General features: G+C 47.7%; 1 protein-coding gene across 1 annotated transcript in view; it reads right to left on the reverse strand.

Moving 5' to 3' along the window:
• Positions 1-1,819: 1,819 nt before the first annotated feature.
• Positions 1,820-16,694, reverse strand: part of LOC135908093 (uncharacterized) — an 84,308-nt gene continuing 69,433 nt past the window's right edge. Inside the window, exons 8-9 of the mRNA XM_065439845.1 lie at positions 15,146-15,272; positions 1,820-4,052 (exon numbers count right to left, since the gene is read on the reverse strand). Coding sequence (XP_065295917.1) covers positions 3,824-4,052; positions 15,146-15,272 — 356 coding nt within the window. The 3' untranslated portion in view covers positions 1,820-3,823. The remainder of the gene's footprint in view (positions 4,053-15,145; positions 15,273-16,694) is intronic.

The following is a 16,694-nucleotide window of genomic DNA, read 5'->3' on the forward strand; positions in this document are numbered from 1 at the left end:
AGAGAGCCGCCAGTTGTTCAAGCATGATGTCTCCTTAATCTTTGATTAAATTGACTGTTATTCCATCTTCTTCTGCCGCTTTTCCCGTTTCATGTTTTGCAAGACCTTTCTAAACTCATCGCTAGTTATGGAAGGAGTTTCTGCAACCTGTTCATTACTGCTTCGAATAGAGGTATCGTGGCTTCTCTGGGTACTGCGCAGGTCAGTGCAGAATTCTTCCGCTGCTTTTACTATACCTTAGAGATTGCTGATGAGTGCATGTATCTTGGTTTGTCCTATGCCAAGTTTCCTTCCAACTGGCTTCAGTCTTTCTCATGTTATAATTTCGAATATGCCTTATTTTCGCATTCTTGAACACTTTCGATAGTTCCGCGAATTCTATCTTATCTCTGCAGTTGAACACTCATTCTTTGCTGTTTCTTTATTAGGTACTTCGTTACTTGGGAGAGCTTGCCTACTGGTTACCTTGACGCCTTACATCCCACTTCAACTGCTGCCTCTGAAGGCAGCCAAGTTACAGTTTCCTTTATAAGCTCTGTGTCATTTTCATCTCTCAATTCTAACGCTGCATATTTGTTTACAAATAGCAGCGTGAATTGGTGTGCTTTCACCCTTACTGCATCTAGGTTAGCCTGTTTCTTCCTGACTAATTTTGCTCTTCCTCTCTTCAAATTGAGGTGAATCCTAGACCTCGCCAAGCTATGATCACTGCACTTTAATCTACCTAACACTTCTACATCCAACAATATGATGAGATCGGCAGAAAGCTTGAAATCTATTCATTTCTTGTTTCACCATAGGACTTTTTCAAGTCCACTTTCTGTTGCTATGCTTCCTGAAGAAGGTGCTCATTATTTGCAGCTTATTGCTTTCCGCGAATTCTACCAGCAGCTCTCTTCTATCGTTTTTTTTTTAGAATCGACGCCGTAGTTGTAAATTGCTCGCTCACCAGCCTGCTTTTTCCCCACTTTTGCATTGAAGTCGCCCATTGCTACAGTATGCCGAGTTTGCACTTTTCTCATCGCTAATTCAACATATTCATAAAACTGGTCTACTTCATCATTATGACTGGATATTGAAACGTAGGCTTGTACTACCTTTAATCTCTACCTCTTCTTAAGTTTGATTACGACTACTCCTACCCTCTCCTTACTGCTGTAGAATTCATTAATGTTGCACGCGGAGTGTTTATGGATTAGGAATCATACCAGGTATTGTTGCTTATCTGGGAGACCTCTATAGCGGAGGACATCGCCGTTAGTTAGCATTGTATAAGCCTCACCAGTTCTTATTTCACTAAGGCCAATGATCAGGCTTTGTTTGGAATATTGTTACGCGAAGGACGAGTCAGTAAGACGATTAACTATTTACAGGTTATATTCAATACAGCGGTTGCAGCGCTGACCGGTTAGATTCACAGCGCAAGCCCAGATCGTTCTTCCTCCTCTTTTCTCGAGTGATATCACCCACGCGCCTCGTTCAAACAATCAAATACCCCACGCGTGTAGCAATATCATTGGCCTTTCCAGTACACGCCGATGCCTGTTAGTTACGAATGTGTTCGCCGCTGCTTGGCGAAGTCTCCTACGCTTGTCTCAAGGAAGTTCTGTTCGACAAGTGAATGACGATTATTAGGGGCCTGTCAGAGGAAGTCGTCGGCTATATTGTAGTTCATACCTGTAGAATACAGTGATGTCATATTCATGCTCTATGATGCTCCACCCAGAGCGGCTCGGGTGATCCGTCAGATAGGCTATTATTACTGGACACTCACATTCAGTATTCAGGCCACCCACCATAAATGAAAGGGCCGTAGAAGTTGAAAGAATAAATGGTGCAGGATATTTTATTTGCTGAGCACCAAACATGTCCTTTACAGAGAAGTCACAGAACTGGACTTCCGTGCTTCCAGCAAAATCTGAAAATAATTTCAGAGCATGCAGTCAAGTTTGAAGATATTACATGCACACGTAATCAAAATAAAAACATTAACATAAACAGCACACACAATGTTTCACGCTAATCCTATTCGTCACGTACGTACTACGTGTCAGAAAATATCAACTGGGGTGTTTATGTCGAAATAAATGCATGGTTTTTGTTATAACATATTCCGTTTTATGCGCTCACACATACAAATTTTCACAGGGGCAACAAGAAGTCTAAACTTGGAAGGTTTCCGCCTATGTGCATATATTTGGTTTTCGCACGTAGAACGTAGGTGTGCTCCTGAAAAGAAAAGTTGAAAATAGGACAAGTTCATCAGACCACATATTTTGGCTAGATTGAACATATACCTAATTGACGGCGTGTCTCACGTAACTACAACAAAATTTTAAATATATTGCTACGAATTGATACGTGAGACTCACAGTAAGTAGTTCGTAGTCGTTTTGTGTAAATGGGACTATCTTTGAAGTATGATTGTTAGCAAATTATACATTATTTGTGGAATATTATAAATATCAAATTCAAAGCATAGGTCGTACTTCAAAAGGTGTAAAACGTGTTTAGAAAGATCTGGTGAAGCTATTTCCATCCCATTATCTTTTACGTGGTTCCTTAATTCGGAGCTTTGAAGAAAGCCAACAATATATCAAAAAGAGAGCGCGCTATGCCATCGCAGAATTGCAGCGCTCTATATCGTGTTTTTAAGGAGTCCTGTCACGTAAAAAAAAAAAAAAAATGTTTCTTTTCGCTACGAAAAAGTCGACAGACCATGGCCGTTTTTACTTTGTTACATTGTTTAAAGAACTGAGTTCATTTCTTTTTATCCAGAGATTTCTAAAAAAAAACGAGGAATAAATGGAATGGCGTATTCAAATCTGTGTGCACTGCCCGGAAGACTGGAGTTACCGGGGTAACTACAGAGTTAGGTTGGAACTATAGGTTTGAGCACTAGGTTAGGTTGCAACTATAGTTAGATTCGAGCACTAGCCAAGCCATGCTTATTTTGCCTATTCTCTAAATTCGAGAAAATTTTTTAGTATCTGTGTTATTGTGCTTTTTTTTATTACACTTACTCACTTCAGTACTGTTAAGTTATGCTCACGAAGGTTAACCTAAAGCGCATTGTTCCAGACAAATTTACCCATTGGGAAACGAGCAAATGCACTAACTCATGGCAGCAGCACCAACATTACGCAGAGCTCCATGAGTTTCTTTCATGCCCTTTTGTTAATTTTTGTGCTGCATATGTGTTCCATTTGCAGGGTGCATTGAACAGCACTAGCGTTGTGCGTGCCACAGTGGCCTATATTTTAATGCCTGCAACTTATTTTCGCAAATGAGATTTTCTTCGCGTAAAACTCGGTGAGAATCCAATCATAAGACCACACGGAACGAACCCGATAGATTAAATTTAACCTTCTTTTCCGGAAGAGTTTAGCGAAACTGTGCACACACATGTGGCCACGAGCTCAATAAATTTTAGAACATATGCTGTGGGAATGCCCAGCACCGTACACGCACATTAAGACCACGACCCTGTCGTCGAGGTTGCGTGAGGCTCTGCAGAGCTCCGCCCTCGACGACAAAACCTGGGCGATCCAGCACGCCCGCAAGGCGGCAGCGAGGCAAGCCCTCGACGTCCCCTCATGAGAGGCTTAGTCCGGGCCATCATAAAGTGCTGGTTCTATAATAAATGTTTATTGCACCTCCACCCTGTGGTTTTTTTGGAACAGAAGGCGCAGTTTCTGAAATAAGGCGTGTTCCACGCCTAATGCCATTTTTTATGCGCAAGGAACTAGTTGAGATCACAGATTTTCTTAGACCAGCTCTCTGTCTTCTTTCGTGCAACGCTGCACATCTCCCTCCGTGCTCCTCACGAACATCTCGACATGACGCGTTTGACCGTCGCTTGCGCAAAGAAGAGAAGGAATGGCAGCAGGTAGGAGCCACTCGCGGATGCTCTGGTCGCGCCGGAGACTGCGACGGTGACGAACGCCGTTCGTGCCTCTCGTAGGTAGCCGTCGACTACGGCCATAGAGGCGCCGTCAGCCTTGCAAGTCTGGAACTCGCCGCGGATGCAGTCCAGCTGGTTCTGGAACAGCCTACGAAAAAAAAAGAAGAAAATGGGCCTTCTATGAGGATTCTAACAACGGACTTCGAAGTGTGTTAATGCTAAGGACGGCATCTTTTTTTTTTTAACCCTCGGGGACCTGGAAAACCAACGACGACTCGTCGCCAGGGCCAAGAGGGCAGTTGAAGCCAGAGGGTTCCTGGACTAAGGAGCCTTCCCACCTTAGGGTGATACCCGTCCTCGCTCGGGACACTGTTTCGTACAATAAACGTTTCTTTCTCTCTCTCTCTCTTGGCGGACGGGTAGCTAAAGAAAGCACCGCTGATTAAAGGTCCGCAAGACGTATTACGTGCAAAAAGTCACAAATGGCTGCAGATTGAGCGTAATCCATAATCCTTCCTTAGGCGCCGCGATAAGTTTCTAAGAAGTAAGAAAAATTAATTTCGCTTTCGCACTAAGTTCTGAAGGTGATGCACTGAGGAAAAAAAATTGGTAGATACACTTAAGACTATTTACATGCGGGAATAGGAAAGCATGCAGTCGCTTTGGTGAAATGTTTTTTCTACGTTCCTTGTCCGCGCAAGCTGTAGCCATCGTTTTAATTGCGCCTCGGTAAGGGCAAATGAAAACGCGCCAAGCGTCTCAACGCGCTCGCTTGCCCGCGAGGCGTTCGTAACTCATAGGATCGCTCAGCGTCATTCCGTTGGACAGTAACATGGACAGCAATGTTTTTTGTAGCGTAAAGCTACATTACGCATGTCGGAGCCGAGTTTCGCGTGCTTCTGCGCCTGCCATACTGCGCATGCGCGAGAGCCGCGTGACGTCACGAGAGGCGCAGCTGCGTCGCCCTAGCCGCCGCCGCGGACGCAGCCAGCGCGCGCTCCTCGCCGCCGCCGACTGCGGCACATGCCAAAGGTGTGACGTCGCAGTCTCCGCAGACGAGCCGGCGCCGTGTGCGCCCGCTGCTGCATTTACGATTGCGGCGTCGCGCGGCACTGCGCATGCGCGAGAAGGGTGCACCGTGCGTGTAAATGCGCGGGAGAGACGGTTGATGCGCGCGCTCGACATAGAGGTAGGGTGGCTAGAATGGGGAGGTGTGAAGACCGGCCTCCGGAAGCTGGCCCCAAAATGCGTTCCTGCCGCGTGATGGCGCTGCCGGCCGGGGCGCCGTTTAGGGCGCTGTAGTTTCTCGCGGCGTCGGCATACCTCCGGGCGGGAAAATGATTTGGTAGCGCTTAGTTTTTGCGTTTGAATGTGTTAGAATCTGACCAGACTTCTTTCTCTACATTGTAGATGCTGAGAGAATTTAATGTTTCGCTGCTCTCATTCCACATGGAAACCGCGAGCACCGACTATGCAGCCGACACAGCAACGGTTTTTGCGACCACCTCTTGCCGAGATTAGCGCGCTTATTCCTTGCCGAAAGTATAGTTCATAGGAATCGCCGCGCAAGACCAGCGCATTGGAATAACCTTGAATGTGTCGCCCGCACATAAGTCACATATCTGGGATTGTAACATAACTTTAAATGGAGGAAGTTCATGCAATATATCAGCATTGTGGTGAAGAAATTCTAGAAAGTACAACGCGCTTGCGATTTAATACATGTTTATTGGAGATAACACAGTTATTGCATAAAATCACATTTTTACAAAACACAGGGCGTAACCTTCTTGGCTTTGTTGTGTATGGCACACTGATTTAAGCCTTTGAGGAAAAAGTGAATACGTGTTATACAATAAAACCTAGACACCGATCCTGTTAGATCAGCGTAATGCTTCCTGCAGCCAATCTGTGGCACATTGGCTGCTAGAAGCAAGAAATTTTTGACAACTTTTGCTTGCAGTCGCGTAGGCTTGAATGCACGGGTGAACCTGTCCTCGAGTGTCTGAATGAGGTTGTATAGACAGACTGAGGGATACAGAAGCCCCCGATGTCCCCATGCACCCCCAGACTGAAATGCATAAGCTTGCATACTTCATTATAATGATGAACTGCGCAGGAGTGGGGTGATCATTGGCTCCGTTAAACTGTCTCACAATACCGAATGAACGCTCCAAGCAGTCCTGACTGAGGCGGGAAGTCATCAAGAACCTGAACCTAACCTTCTCAGTTACATACGTCAAGAGGTCTTTAGTGGAATGTATGGTCACAAGCAGACCTTCTGATGTGTCCTTGCTTAAGAAGCCGAGCCCTTTTGCATGGGCCTCCCACTGATCCAGAAATGCTAGCATGCTGTTAAGTGCAGTTTCTTGAGCACTGCCACGTCTGAGACACAAAAAGCATTTACCACCGGCACACGAAAATGAGCACAGTTGCTGTGGGCATATCTCAGAGCTTCAGTTGGAAACCATGATGTCATGGCTTCAATTGCTTGAGCCATCACGTCGATGAACACCCTTGTTGGCTCCAGATTTGAGTACTGTTGCTCAATATTTCCTTTGTGCAAGTCCATGGCGTGCACAACTGCACTGTTGAAAATATTGAAGGCCAGATTTACCCGCATCTTTTCGAATCCACTAGAATATGTGTGTGAATATTTCAACTTGGGTGCAACTTTCAATGTCAAGGCACCGCTGTCGACCTTCCATGTCGTTGTAACATGTTCACAGGGTGTCAAGGGATAGCGACAGCAGCTCACACCAACTACTTTGAAGAAAAACTGAGGAAACATTAGAAAAACACAGCTGCACTACACCGACCACGAGAGATCACTTTGCAATGCACCGTGGCCTACGAGACTGACAAGCTCACGGCGCCCCCGACGGAAGCGCCAAATTTTCCCCCAGTGGGAGGAACGCGCAGCGGGGCCTCCCTAGGCAATAGCGGCGGCGGCGCGGTCTTCACACCTCCCAATTCTAGCCACCTTAATAGAGGTTAAGGAGAGTTGAGGCGCTGCCAGTCGGTGCAAAAGACTGGAAAACCTAAGTTCTTTAAATCCCGAGGTTGTCGCTTGGCAGTGGCCGTCGAGCGTCGAAAGAACGAGCGTGCCAAGGCAAAACGTGCGGTCGAGACACCGGAGCAACGCGAAGAACGCCTTGCGAAAAGACGTCGCCAAGAAGCTCAACGCCGTGCTATGGCTTCCCAATAACAGCGGCAGGATCAAGGGAGTGTCACAGACGATCCCAAGACTCGTCGGTGCACTGAACATGCTATGAAACTCGGTGAAAGTGCGAGCGCGTCTATACTCTTCCTCTCGGACTTTGTGAACAATCCGTTTGGACACATTTGTGACGTATGTGAAAGACTGTGGCATTTGAATTACGAGGCCAAACAAGGCCATAGCCGGATAAGCTAAGGTTAGCAAGCAAGGCAAGAGATTAACGAAGCATAACCGTACCTTTACGCTGCGTATATCCTGGCGTAGCTGAGCTAAGCCACTGTCAATATTTTTTTCATTCGGTTAACGATTAATCATTCATCGTTTTAGCCCGTAATCAATGGATCGCTTTCGATGAAAGGTTTTTCATCGACCAATTGATTAATCGAAATTTTCGCCGGGAACTTCTAAAAAGGTTGAAATACAGTTATCTATATTTGTAGGACCCTATTTTAATGTTTCATAGCTGGAACCAAGTTTTAAACACAAGTGTATAAACGCTTGATAAAGCGTAATCTGTAACTTGTTCAGACTAATTATAGTTGGAACTAGTGGCTGTTGATAAGATAAAGAATACATGCTATAAGATGGCTAAAGTGAAAGTGAATTCCAACTGAAATCCACACACCCAGCATGCGAGAATAGATGCTCGGACGCTACAGATTTGCTGGAATCCACATGAACTCTCCATTGCTATGTAAAATACACGCTCCAAACTGGCGCGAATGCTTTGCCACGTGTTTAGTGAACTGAGAGCGGCACGACGATCAACGACTGGGTTGCAATAGTATGCCTCGAATCGCGAGGGCATTTCAAGCATCTGGCTTCGAGCGGCTTGGTGATGTGTGCGGTGCGGCGAAAGAGAGGGGAAGCACTCGGCTCTGCATCGCTCGAAGTTTCGGAAAAACCGTCGACAGTCGCTTTACCACAGCAGAACAGTCACTGCTCGTGCGCTGCCATTCCAGATGATTTCGAAATTTTCGCGCTACTGCAAGCTCTCGAAAACGGTTATTCGATTTGGTCGAATAAATGAAACGTGGATATCGATGAAGAATAATCGTTTTGCGGAATGATTAATCGAATAATCATTCATCGACATAACCGACCCTGAGAGTTTACTCGGTCACTACTCTTCTATTCTGCTCTCCTCCTCGTGCTTCCACTGTACCTTCCTCCGCTTTCCTGCTCTCGCTCTATTCACCATCACTGTCAACGCACTCTCCATTGCGCTCCGCTTTCGCTCTCTTTCACCCTCCCCTGTGGCGCTCGTTCGCTCGGTCATGCCGACGACGTTCAACGAACGAGCGGGGGCTAACACACAGAACTGTTCTCTGCCACCGCAATTTAATCACTGCCGTCAATATAGGAGCGCGCGCAATACCCGGCGTCTGCGAGGCAGCTTGCCGGTGAGGCGAGATCACGGAACAGTCCAAGTGAATAAGGGGTGGATTGGCGATAGCTTTAGTTACACTGTATTAAAGAAATAAAAGACTGCATCAATTTTCAACATTTGCAAAACCTGAAGTATGTTCTTATGGTCGTTCTTTTATTTGTTTCCTGGGGGCTTTCTCCACTAAGCGCCCACGCTTTCCCCTAACGACATCAAGTATTCCCGCCCTGTGTTAAGTACTAATGGTGTTAAGTGTGCATCTCATGCGCTACAAATAAGATTAAATCTTCACGCGTGATAATCTATTGCTCAGTCAGTTCACACCGAAAGCAACGCCACAATATATGCAGTCTATGCTGCTCTACCTCAAATAAAACACTAAAATTACTGTTATATAAATAAAATGTTTTGCCCCTTTGGTTTGCCAGCGCCATCAAATAGAAGGTACAGAATTGTATTAGCGAATTCCATGCCCTTTATGATTTACGACGCCACGCTGTATGGTGTCGTGATGCGCGTACCGCTAATGGGTCACAGTAAATTTGGCATCACAAAACGCGAAATGTTTATTTTTTTACAACCTAAACACTCACTTTCAAAAGCAGTGGTAAAGAACAAAAAATGTGTTATGCTTGCGACCTGCGGACGCCATCAAGTAGAGTGCACCGATGAGTGTTACTGGATTTTATTCCCGTGTAGATTTACGACGTTGCTACATGGTAAACTTGAAGCCCTCGGGTGTGCCTAAGGCCTGATCAGCTATAGCCCTTCAAGAACCGACACTTCGACAACACAGCAGAGTTGGCGACGCCAACTTCGTGTAAGCCCCACTTCTTCCAGGGAGATCGGCTTGAGTGGAAGCATACTGTAAGCGTATTCTACAGGAACGCAGGAAGTCACGTGCACGCGCTTGTAGGGTACCTCGGTGTGCGTATGCAATGATGAGGGAAGTTCTTAAATCATGCGTCTGGTATTCCGTAGAACCACAAGAGAGAGAGAGAATGAAAAGGAAAGGCAGGGAGGTTAACCAGATATGAGTCTCCGGTTTGCTACCCTGCACTGGGGATGGGGGATAGGGGTTAGAGAGATGGCAGAGGAAAACGCTCAAAAAAAGGGAGAAAAAAAAAGACACGCACACATGGAGGCGCACACACAAAAGGCGTTCCAGTTAAAGTCGTTCACACAGGCCGGTAGATCGTAAAAAGCGCAATAGCGCTTGCAAGGCCTTCTTCTGTGACGGTAGGTCCTTTCGATGTTGTAGAATTATTTTTTCGGATAGCGGTTGGTCATCCAGTTGGTCAAGTTCATGGCGAAGGCATGCCCTCTGGGAACTGTACTGCGGGCAGGCACACAAGATATGGCCAATTGATTCTTCAAGGCCGCAGTGGTCACAGGTTGGGCTGTCGGTCATCCCTATGCGGAATGCATAGGCTTTAGTAAAGGCAACGCCCAACCAAAGTCGATATAAAAGCGTGGCGTCTCTACGGCGAAGCTGTGATGGCGCTCGAAGACTTAGTGTGGGATCGAGTGAGTACAGTCGCGTGTTTCTTAAATGTGGCTCATTCCATTGCGACGCGGTGCACTGCCGAGCAAGTAGGCGGAGCTTGCGTGCTGCGTCAGTTCAAGAAAGAGGAATTGGGACGTGGCGCTCCTCAGTTCATCCGCCCGTTCATTGCCGATGATCCCGCAATGACTTGGAAGCCACTGAAAGGTTATTTCGTGGCCTGCATCACTTGTATGTTGTAACATTTCTGTAATATGGAATATTAGCTGTTCGTGCGGTCCGCGTCGTAAAGGTTACAGTAGAGACTGCAGTGCCGCCTTCGAATCGCAGAATATTGTCCATTTGTGTGGTGGTTCATCACCAATGTGTTGAAGGGCAGTAAAGAGCGCTGCGAGCTCTGCTGCCGTCGATGTTGTGGCGTGAGTCGTCTTAAATTTGATTGTTGTAGCTTTCGCTGGTATGACGATTGCCGCCGCGGAGCTGCTTGGAAGGACAGATCCATCAGTGTAAATATGAGTAGAATCACGGTAGTTCTCGTACAAATGTAGTAGCGTGAGCTGTCTAAGGGCTGGCGATGATAGATCAGCTTTTTTCGAGATACCAGGTATAGCGAGGTTGATTTTTGGCTGAGCGAGGCACCATGGAGGAATCGAAGGTCTCGCAGCCGGGGTGAAACAAGCTGGCAATGATTCATTATATGCAGTTATCGTCTGGCTGAAAGATGTGTGTGGTCTCTCCGTTGTTAGGGAAGCCAGGTGGTGACGGGGAGTCCTGGCCAGATGCCTTATATGTGTCCTGAGTACTTCAATTTCAATGTGGGTCCTGGCAAGGTGGTCTCCAGCGATTGCTATCGTAGCTACTGTTGAAGCACTCTGAGGCAGGCCAAGACAGATCCGGAGCACTTGACCCTGAAGACTTTGTACTGTGCGTACATTTGTTTTACCTGTGTTGCTTATTGCTGGCAAGCTGTATCGCAGAAATCCTAGAAAAAGCACCCTGTACAGTTGCAACATGGCACTGGGCGACATTCCCCAGGTCTTGCCAGCGAAAAACTTGAGCAGGTGACAGATGCCTGTCAACCTTTTTTTCACGTATGATACGTGTGGGCTCCATGACACGTCCCTGTCGATTATGACACCTAGGAACTTGTGCGATCGGACCCGTCGTATTATTTGGCCATTTATCATTACAGTGTAATTGGCCATGGGTTTGCGCGTAAATGGCACTAGTGCGCATTTCTCTGAGGAAATTTCCAGGCCTCGATTACGGAGGTAGATAACAGTTTGTGTGGCGGCTCTCTGAATTCTCGCTCTCAACTGTAGGCGTGTTACTGCAGACGTCCATATGCAAATGTCATCGGCGTACATTGATAGCCTGACTGTGGTTGGCACGTGCTCAAGGAGAGCAATTAGTGTTAGGGTAAATAACACAGGGCTAAGTACACCGCCCTGGGGGACGCCGCGGTAGCTGTAATGTAGAGAAGTATGGCCTCCCTCGGTGCTTAAAAAGAAGGATCGCATGGATAGATAGCTCCGTATCCATTGAAACATCCGACCACCCACTCCTACCTCTGCGAGAGCAGAGAGGACGGCTTCATGCGTAACGTTGTCATACGCCCCTTTAACGTCGAGGAATAAAGAAGCGCAGAGACGCTTACGGCATTTCTCATGTTGAATGTAGCTGACCAGGTCGATGACGTTATCGATCGATGATCGACCGCGTCGGAAGCCCGCCATGGCATCTGGGTAGGTGTTGTGGTACTCCAGGTACCACTCCAGACGTCCTAGGACCATCCTCTCCATTACTTTGGCCACACAGCTCGCCAAAGCGATCGGGCGATAGGATGAGAGCTCCAACGGCGATTTGCCAGGCTTCAGCAGTGGAACAAGGCGACTTGTCTTCCAGGTTGTTGGTAGCGTGCCATTTCTCCAAGATTCATTGTACACCTGGAGGAGAACTCCTCTCGCTCGCTCCCCCAGGTGACACAGAGTTCGGTAGGAAATTCCGTCAGGTCCTGGCACTGATGTGCGGCTACACAAAGCTAATGCTGCCTTAAGTTCGTGGACTGAGAATGGTAGATCCAACCGGTGATCACGTGGTGGCGGACAGCTGCTCGAAGGTGATAGAATGTTGGTAGCTGTGAGTTGGCCGGATAGTCTGGCGCAGAAATCCTCTGCCACGTCAATCTCCGATCTCTTTTGAGAGAGGGCAAACGCTTTGAATGGGAATCGCTGTACGGGAAGTGTCCGGAGACCGCGCACCGTTCTCCATAGTTGAGATAAAGGCTTGTGTGGATCTAGCGACTCACAGAAGGCAGCCCAACGCTGCGAATCGAACTTGTCTAACCGGCCCTGTATCTTCTTTTGCGTGCGCCTGGCGGTCCGTAGATCGTCCATTGTCTTCGTACGTCGGTATCTTCGTTCAGCACGTCGTCGGATTGCTCGAAGTCGTTCTAGTTCCACATCAAAGTCATTCAGTCTCGAAGAGCATGTGAGAGTACGCATAGTGTCTTGCACCGCGCTCTTGATTGCCTCTTCCAAGTCGAAAGATGGATTGGCGTCGCAGTTTTCTTCCATAATAGACTGAAATTTAGGCCAGTCCACTCTTTGGATCGTATCCCTTATTTTGGAAGGGGACAATCCTCTGATCTTGATGTACGTGGGGATATGGTCACTTCCGTGCGTCTCAATGTCCGCAAACCACCCTGCGCGTCTGACAAGGCTTCGTGAGACGAAAGCCAAGTCAAGACAGCTGCTGTACGTGGAGCCACGTAAGAAGGTAGGACTTCCATCATTCAGCAGCCAAAGTTCATTACTGGAGGCGAAAGATACTAGAGATCTGCCTCTTCCGTTGATCATCGGACTGCCCCAGAGTGTATGGTGGGCGTTAAAATCTCCAATGATGACCCAGGGATTGGAGGTTGAGGAAAGGATGTCTTGTAGTCTTTCGTAATCAAATCGACTTGACGGAGATAGGTATGCGCCCACAAAAGTAAAGGCCAAGTTCTTTTTCCTTACGTTTAGGCATATATATTGGTTATTGTCATTAGGTGGTACAGGCTGATGAGTGTAGGTGAGGTCACGGCGAATACACACCAAAACCTTACTGTTTTCATAAACAGTTGACGACATGAATAATTCATATCCAGAAAGCCTGATTGTGTTCGATAAGTTCGGCTCGCAAATGACGATAATGGGAAACATATTGGCGTACACGAAGCGACGGAAATCCGAAAGGCGCGCTCTGAGTCCGCGCGCATTCCACTGGAAAATAGCTGCTTGTCGGACGTCTTCCCTAAAAGACCGTGGCTGTGGAGCCATGATCTACTCAAGGGTTGCCAGCACCGGACTCAGAGCGTCCAGTACTTGAAGCGCACTTCTGGCAGACGGTGTGTGCATGTTGCTTAGCAACACGCGAATGGCATTCATTAAAGGCCTAATAAGTGCTATCACTTGCTCATCTGTTTTCCGCGACTCTTCGGATACAGCACCTTGCTGTACAGGGGGAGGCTTCTTCTGCGGCTCTTCTGGCGGTCGTGTACGCGGAAGTGGCGGCCATTCCTTTGTGGAGAGAGATCTGGCAGTATTCTCCCTTCCAACATCGGTGTTCGGAGTGCTGGAAACTTCCGTTGATGATGATGCTTGACGCATTGACTTTTCCTGGAAGCTCGACGTTTTCCGTCGTGAAGACCTTCGACGGTGACGTCGTCTTCGCCGTACTTTCACAGCGGCCTCTTTGTGGGTAGAATTGTCTCTCACCATTTGTTTAAGAATGGTGATCTCTTTCTTGATCTGGGGACAGTCTTTGGAAGAGGCGCAATGATCACCCTGACAGTTAGGACACTTCAATGTGGTTGCGCTGCACTTGTCTTCTGAGTGGGGTTCGGCACATCGAGGGCACACGGCCGAATTTCTGCAGACACCCTTCACATGGCCCATCTTCTGACAATGGAAGCATTGCATTGGTCTTGGAATAAATGGTCGAACCTGGTGGCGCAAGTGGCCGACCTTCACGTAGGGTGGAAGGCAGTCGCCTTTGAACGTTAGCCTCACACAACGTGTGTTGCCGAGGCGACAAACATGCACAATGACGTTATGTTCACTTGCTGGTTTTATGAGAACTGGGAGGTCTGCATGAGGAATTTCGTTGTCAATGTCATAGATGACTCCTATTATTGAGGCACCATTCGTTGGCATAATGGGTCGGACCTTGATGTTTCCCAGCTGCGTTACATGTTGTAGTATGGTCAGCGCGCTCGGGTTCATCACATCGATTGCCAGGATGTTTCGCCTAGTGTTTATCCTGACATCCTTGATCTCGTTTGGCACAGTGTTTTCGAGATACAGAGAGAGTGCTTGCCTGTTGAGGACGCGCAGGTTGTCGGTAGCGTTCTGTGGCACAAACAAGATGGAGTGAGGCCATCGTTGAGGCGCTGTTTTCACAGTGTTCGAGCTGGACGCCGAAGATGAGTTGATAATTCTTCGTTTGGCCTTGCGGTATTGGACAAGTCGAAAGCTGTCTTCCGAGGACTCGTCACCTGATGCGGAGTACAGCTCTGTGTCCTCGCTACCACTCGACGTATTCCCTCGCTTCCTCGAACCGATGTCCGCGGGTGAACAGGAACCGGGAGGATCCTCGGGGTGTTGCACATCCATCACCGTGACGGAGGGGGCTGTAGACCCCACATATGCAGTGAGAAGTCCAGAAAAGCACAGAGACGGGCGAGATGTGTTCCACAATAGAAGCACTTCGTCTACTTCCATAGAACCACAAAGTTTACTATGTCACCAATAAGCTAGATTACCATTACGGATAGTTTGCTTTGATATAGTTTTGTGCCTTGCACAGGCGCAAAGCTACATCAGTTACTGAGCAGTCCGCAATAGTGTTCAAAGGCAGACAAACCTGGAGCTCTGCTTCAGTAAATATTCGGTCGGTATAACTGGAGTCGGTAGGCCACGTACGCAAAGGGTTTGAGGTGCTTGGTGCTGTCCTCGACGTGGTACCTTGAAGTCTTCCGCTTCTTTTTTTAAAATTTCACAGTCATAAATATAGAACGCCTCGAGTTTATTCTTAGAGATGGTTACGCTTAGACAATAAAACATCTTAAGCAGTCTTCGTGATACTCACTTGTTTGCCGAGCCAGGAGACAGAGCAGATCCGGATTGGGAAACGTTGTGCACGAAGATGTTGGAGCACTCGCTTATAGCATCATCGTCAGGGTTGCAGCCGTCGGCGCGGAATCGTCCCGCGAATTCTGCAAAGATACATGACTCAATGCTAAAAAAAATCACAGGCCTGCGTGGCACACTCAGCGCAGTCACAGCGTAAGCTGGAGGAGTGCCTCCTTAGGAGCTCCATTTTCGGCACCACGTCGGCTTCGCATCGCATTTTCGGCTCTTGTTTTCACGAGAACGGTCTGAACTGTCCGCCCAAAGTCGATGGTGAGCTGCGGCTTCTGCTGCTCTCTACACTGCGGCATGCTGAGCCTGATGTAGCCTGGTTGGAAGCGCGCGCGTAACTCTATAATCAGCAGCGCTTCCTACCTTCTGAGGAGGCACCATAACCTGTACCGAATCGGAAACGCAGGTATCGAGACTACGTGGCCCACATGTCGCACCCCTTGACCCGTGGCACGGTACGTCGTTTTCGATGATGATTATGATGACGATTTATGGCGTCCCCTTCAAAACGGGGTAGTGACAGCGGCACTTAGTCTGCTTGAGTTAACGAGGTCCAGCTACATGCAGCATTCAATTGGTATATGCAACTGCCACGTGTCTGGACGCCTGGTGCAACATAACGGAACTCCAATGCAAAGTTTCTACGTGTCGACACTAAGCCGGGCGCATGTCGCATCGAATATCAGATGGCTCCATGCGATGCTAATGATGATGAGGATGATTGAAACGGGACGGCGGCAGTCCCCTAGCCTGCTTGAATTAATCAGGTATGTGAAATACCTTTTCCGTTATATCCACATTTGTACATATCCGTAATCTTTTTCTTCCTCAAGACTTTTCTATCTATCTTGCACCGCTAACTATGCAAATGTTACATGTTGTACCACCTGGCGTAATAATATGCGGCTGCAATGCAAACGGCGCAGGTATGGAAGCCACGCCTCTCACATCACACGACAACTGGTGCAATAAGGAGCTAGTGACGGTGATGATGATTTATTGAGATCCCCTTTGAAACGCGCTGGTGATATAGTCACCTAGTCAGTTCGGTTTATTTAGGTACACAATATGTATCATTCGTGGCCCATTCGTTTAAACATCTCCTTATATTTCGTTTTCTACCTGAAACCATCTTTAACTGCCTTGTACCGCTACGTGTGTATCTGCTACATGGCGCTAGCTCTACCTGGTATAATAATATGCAACTGCGATGACAAATGTGTACGTATCGACGCTACGCGGCGTGCACAACACATCGCGTGTCTCCTCGTGCGCAGGGACGCGTTTATAGGACACTTTACCACTGCATGCTAGAAAGTGCTGGCGTGGCTTAGTGGTAGAGCAGCTTACTTCCTCGCAGAGTGTCCGGGTTGAATCCCGACGGGAACTGGGCATTTTTTATTATTTACGGCGATAGCTGCCACGGATAGACGTCAGACCCTGGAGTTTTGCAGCACGCGTAGTGCCACCTGCCAGTGCGAAGAGGCAGTAATTGA

The sequence above is a fragment of the Dermacentor albipictus genome, chromosome 5 (genome assembly GCF_038994185.2).
Source record: "Dermacentor albipictus isolate Rhodes 1998 colony chromosome 5, USDA_Dalb.pri_finalv2, whole genome shotgun sequence".
Taxonomy (NCBI): Eukaryota; Metazoa; Arthropoda; class Arachnida; order Ixodida; family Ixodidae; genus Dermacentor; species Dermacentor albipictus.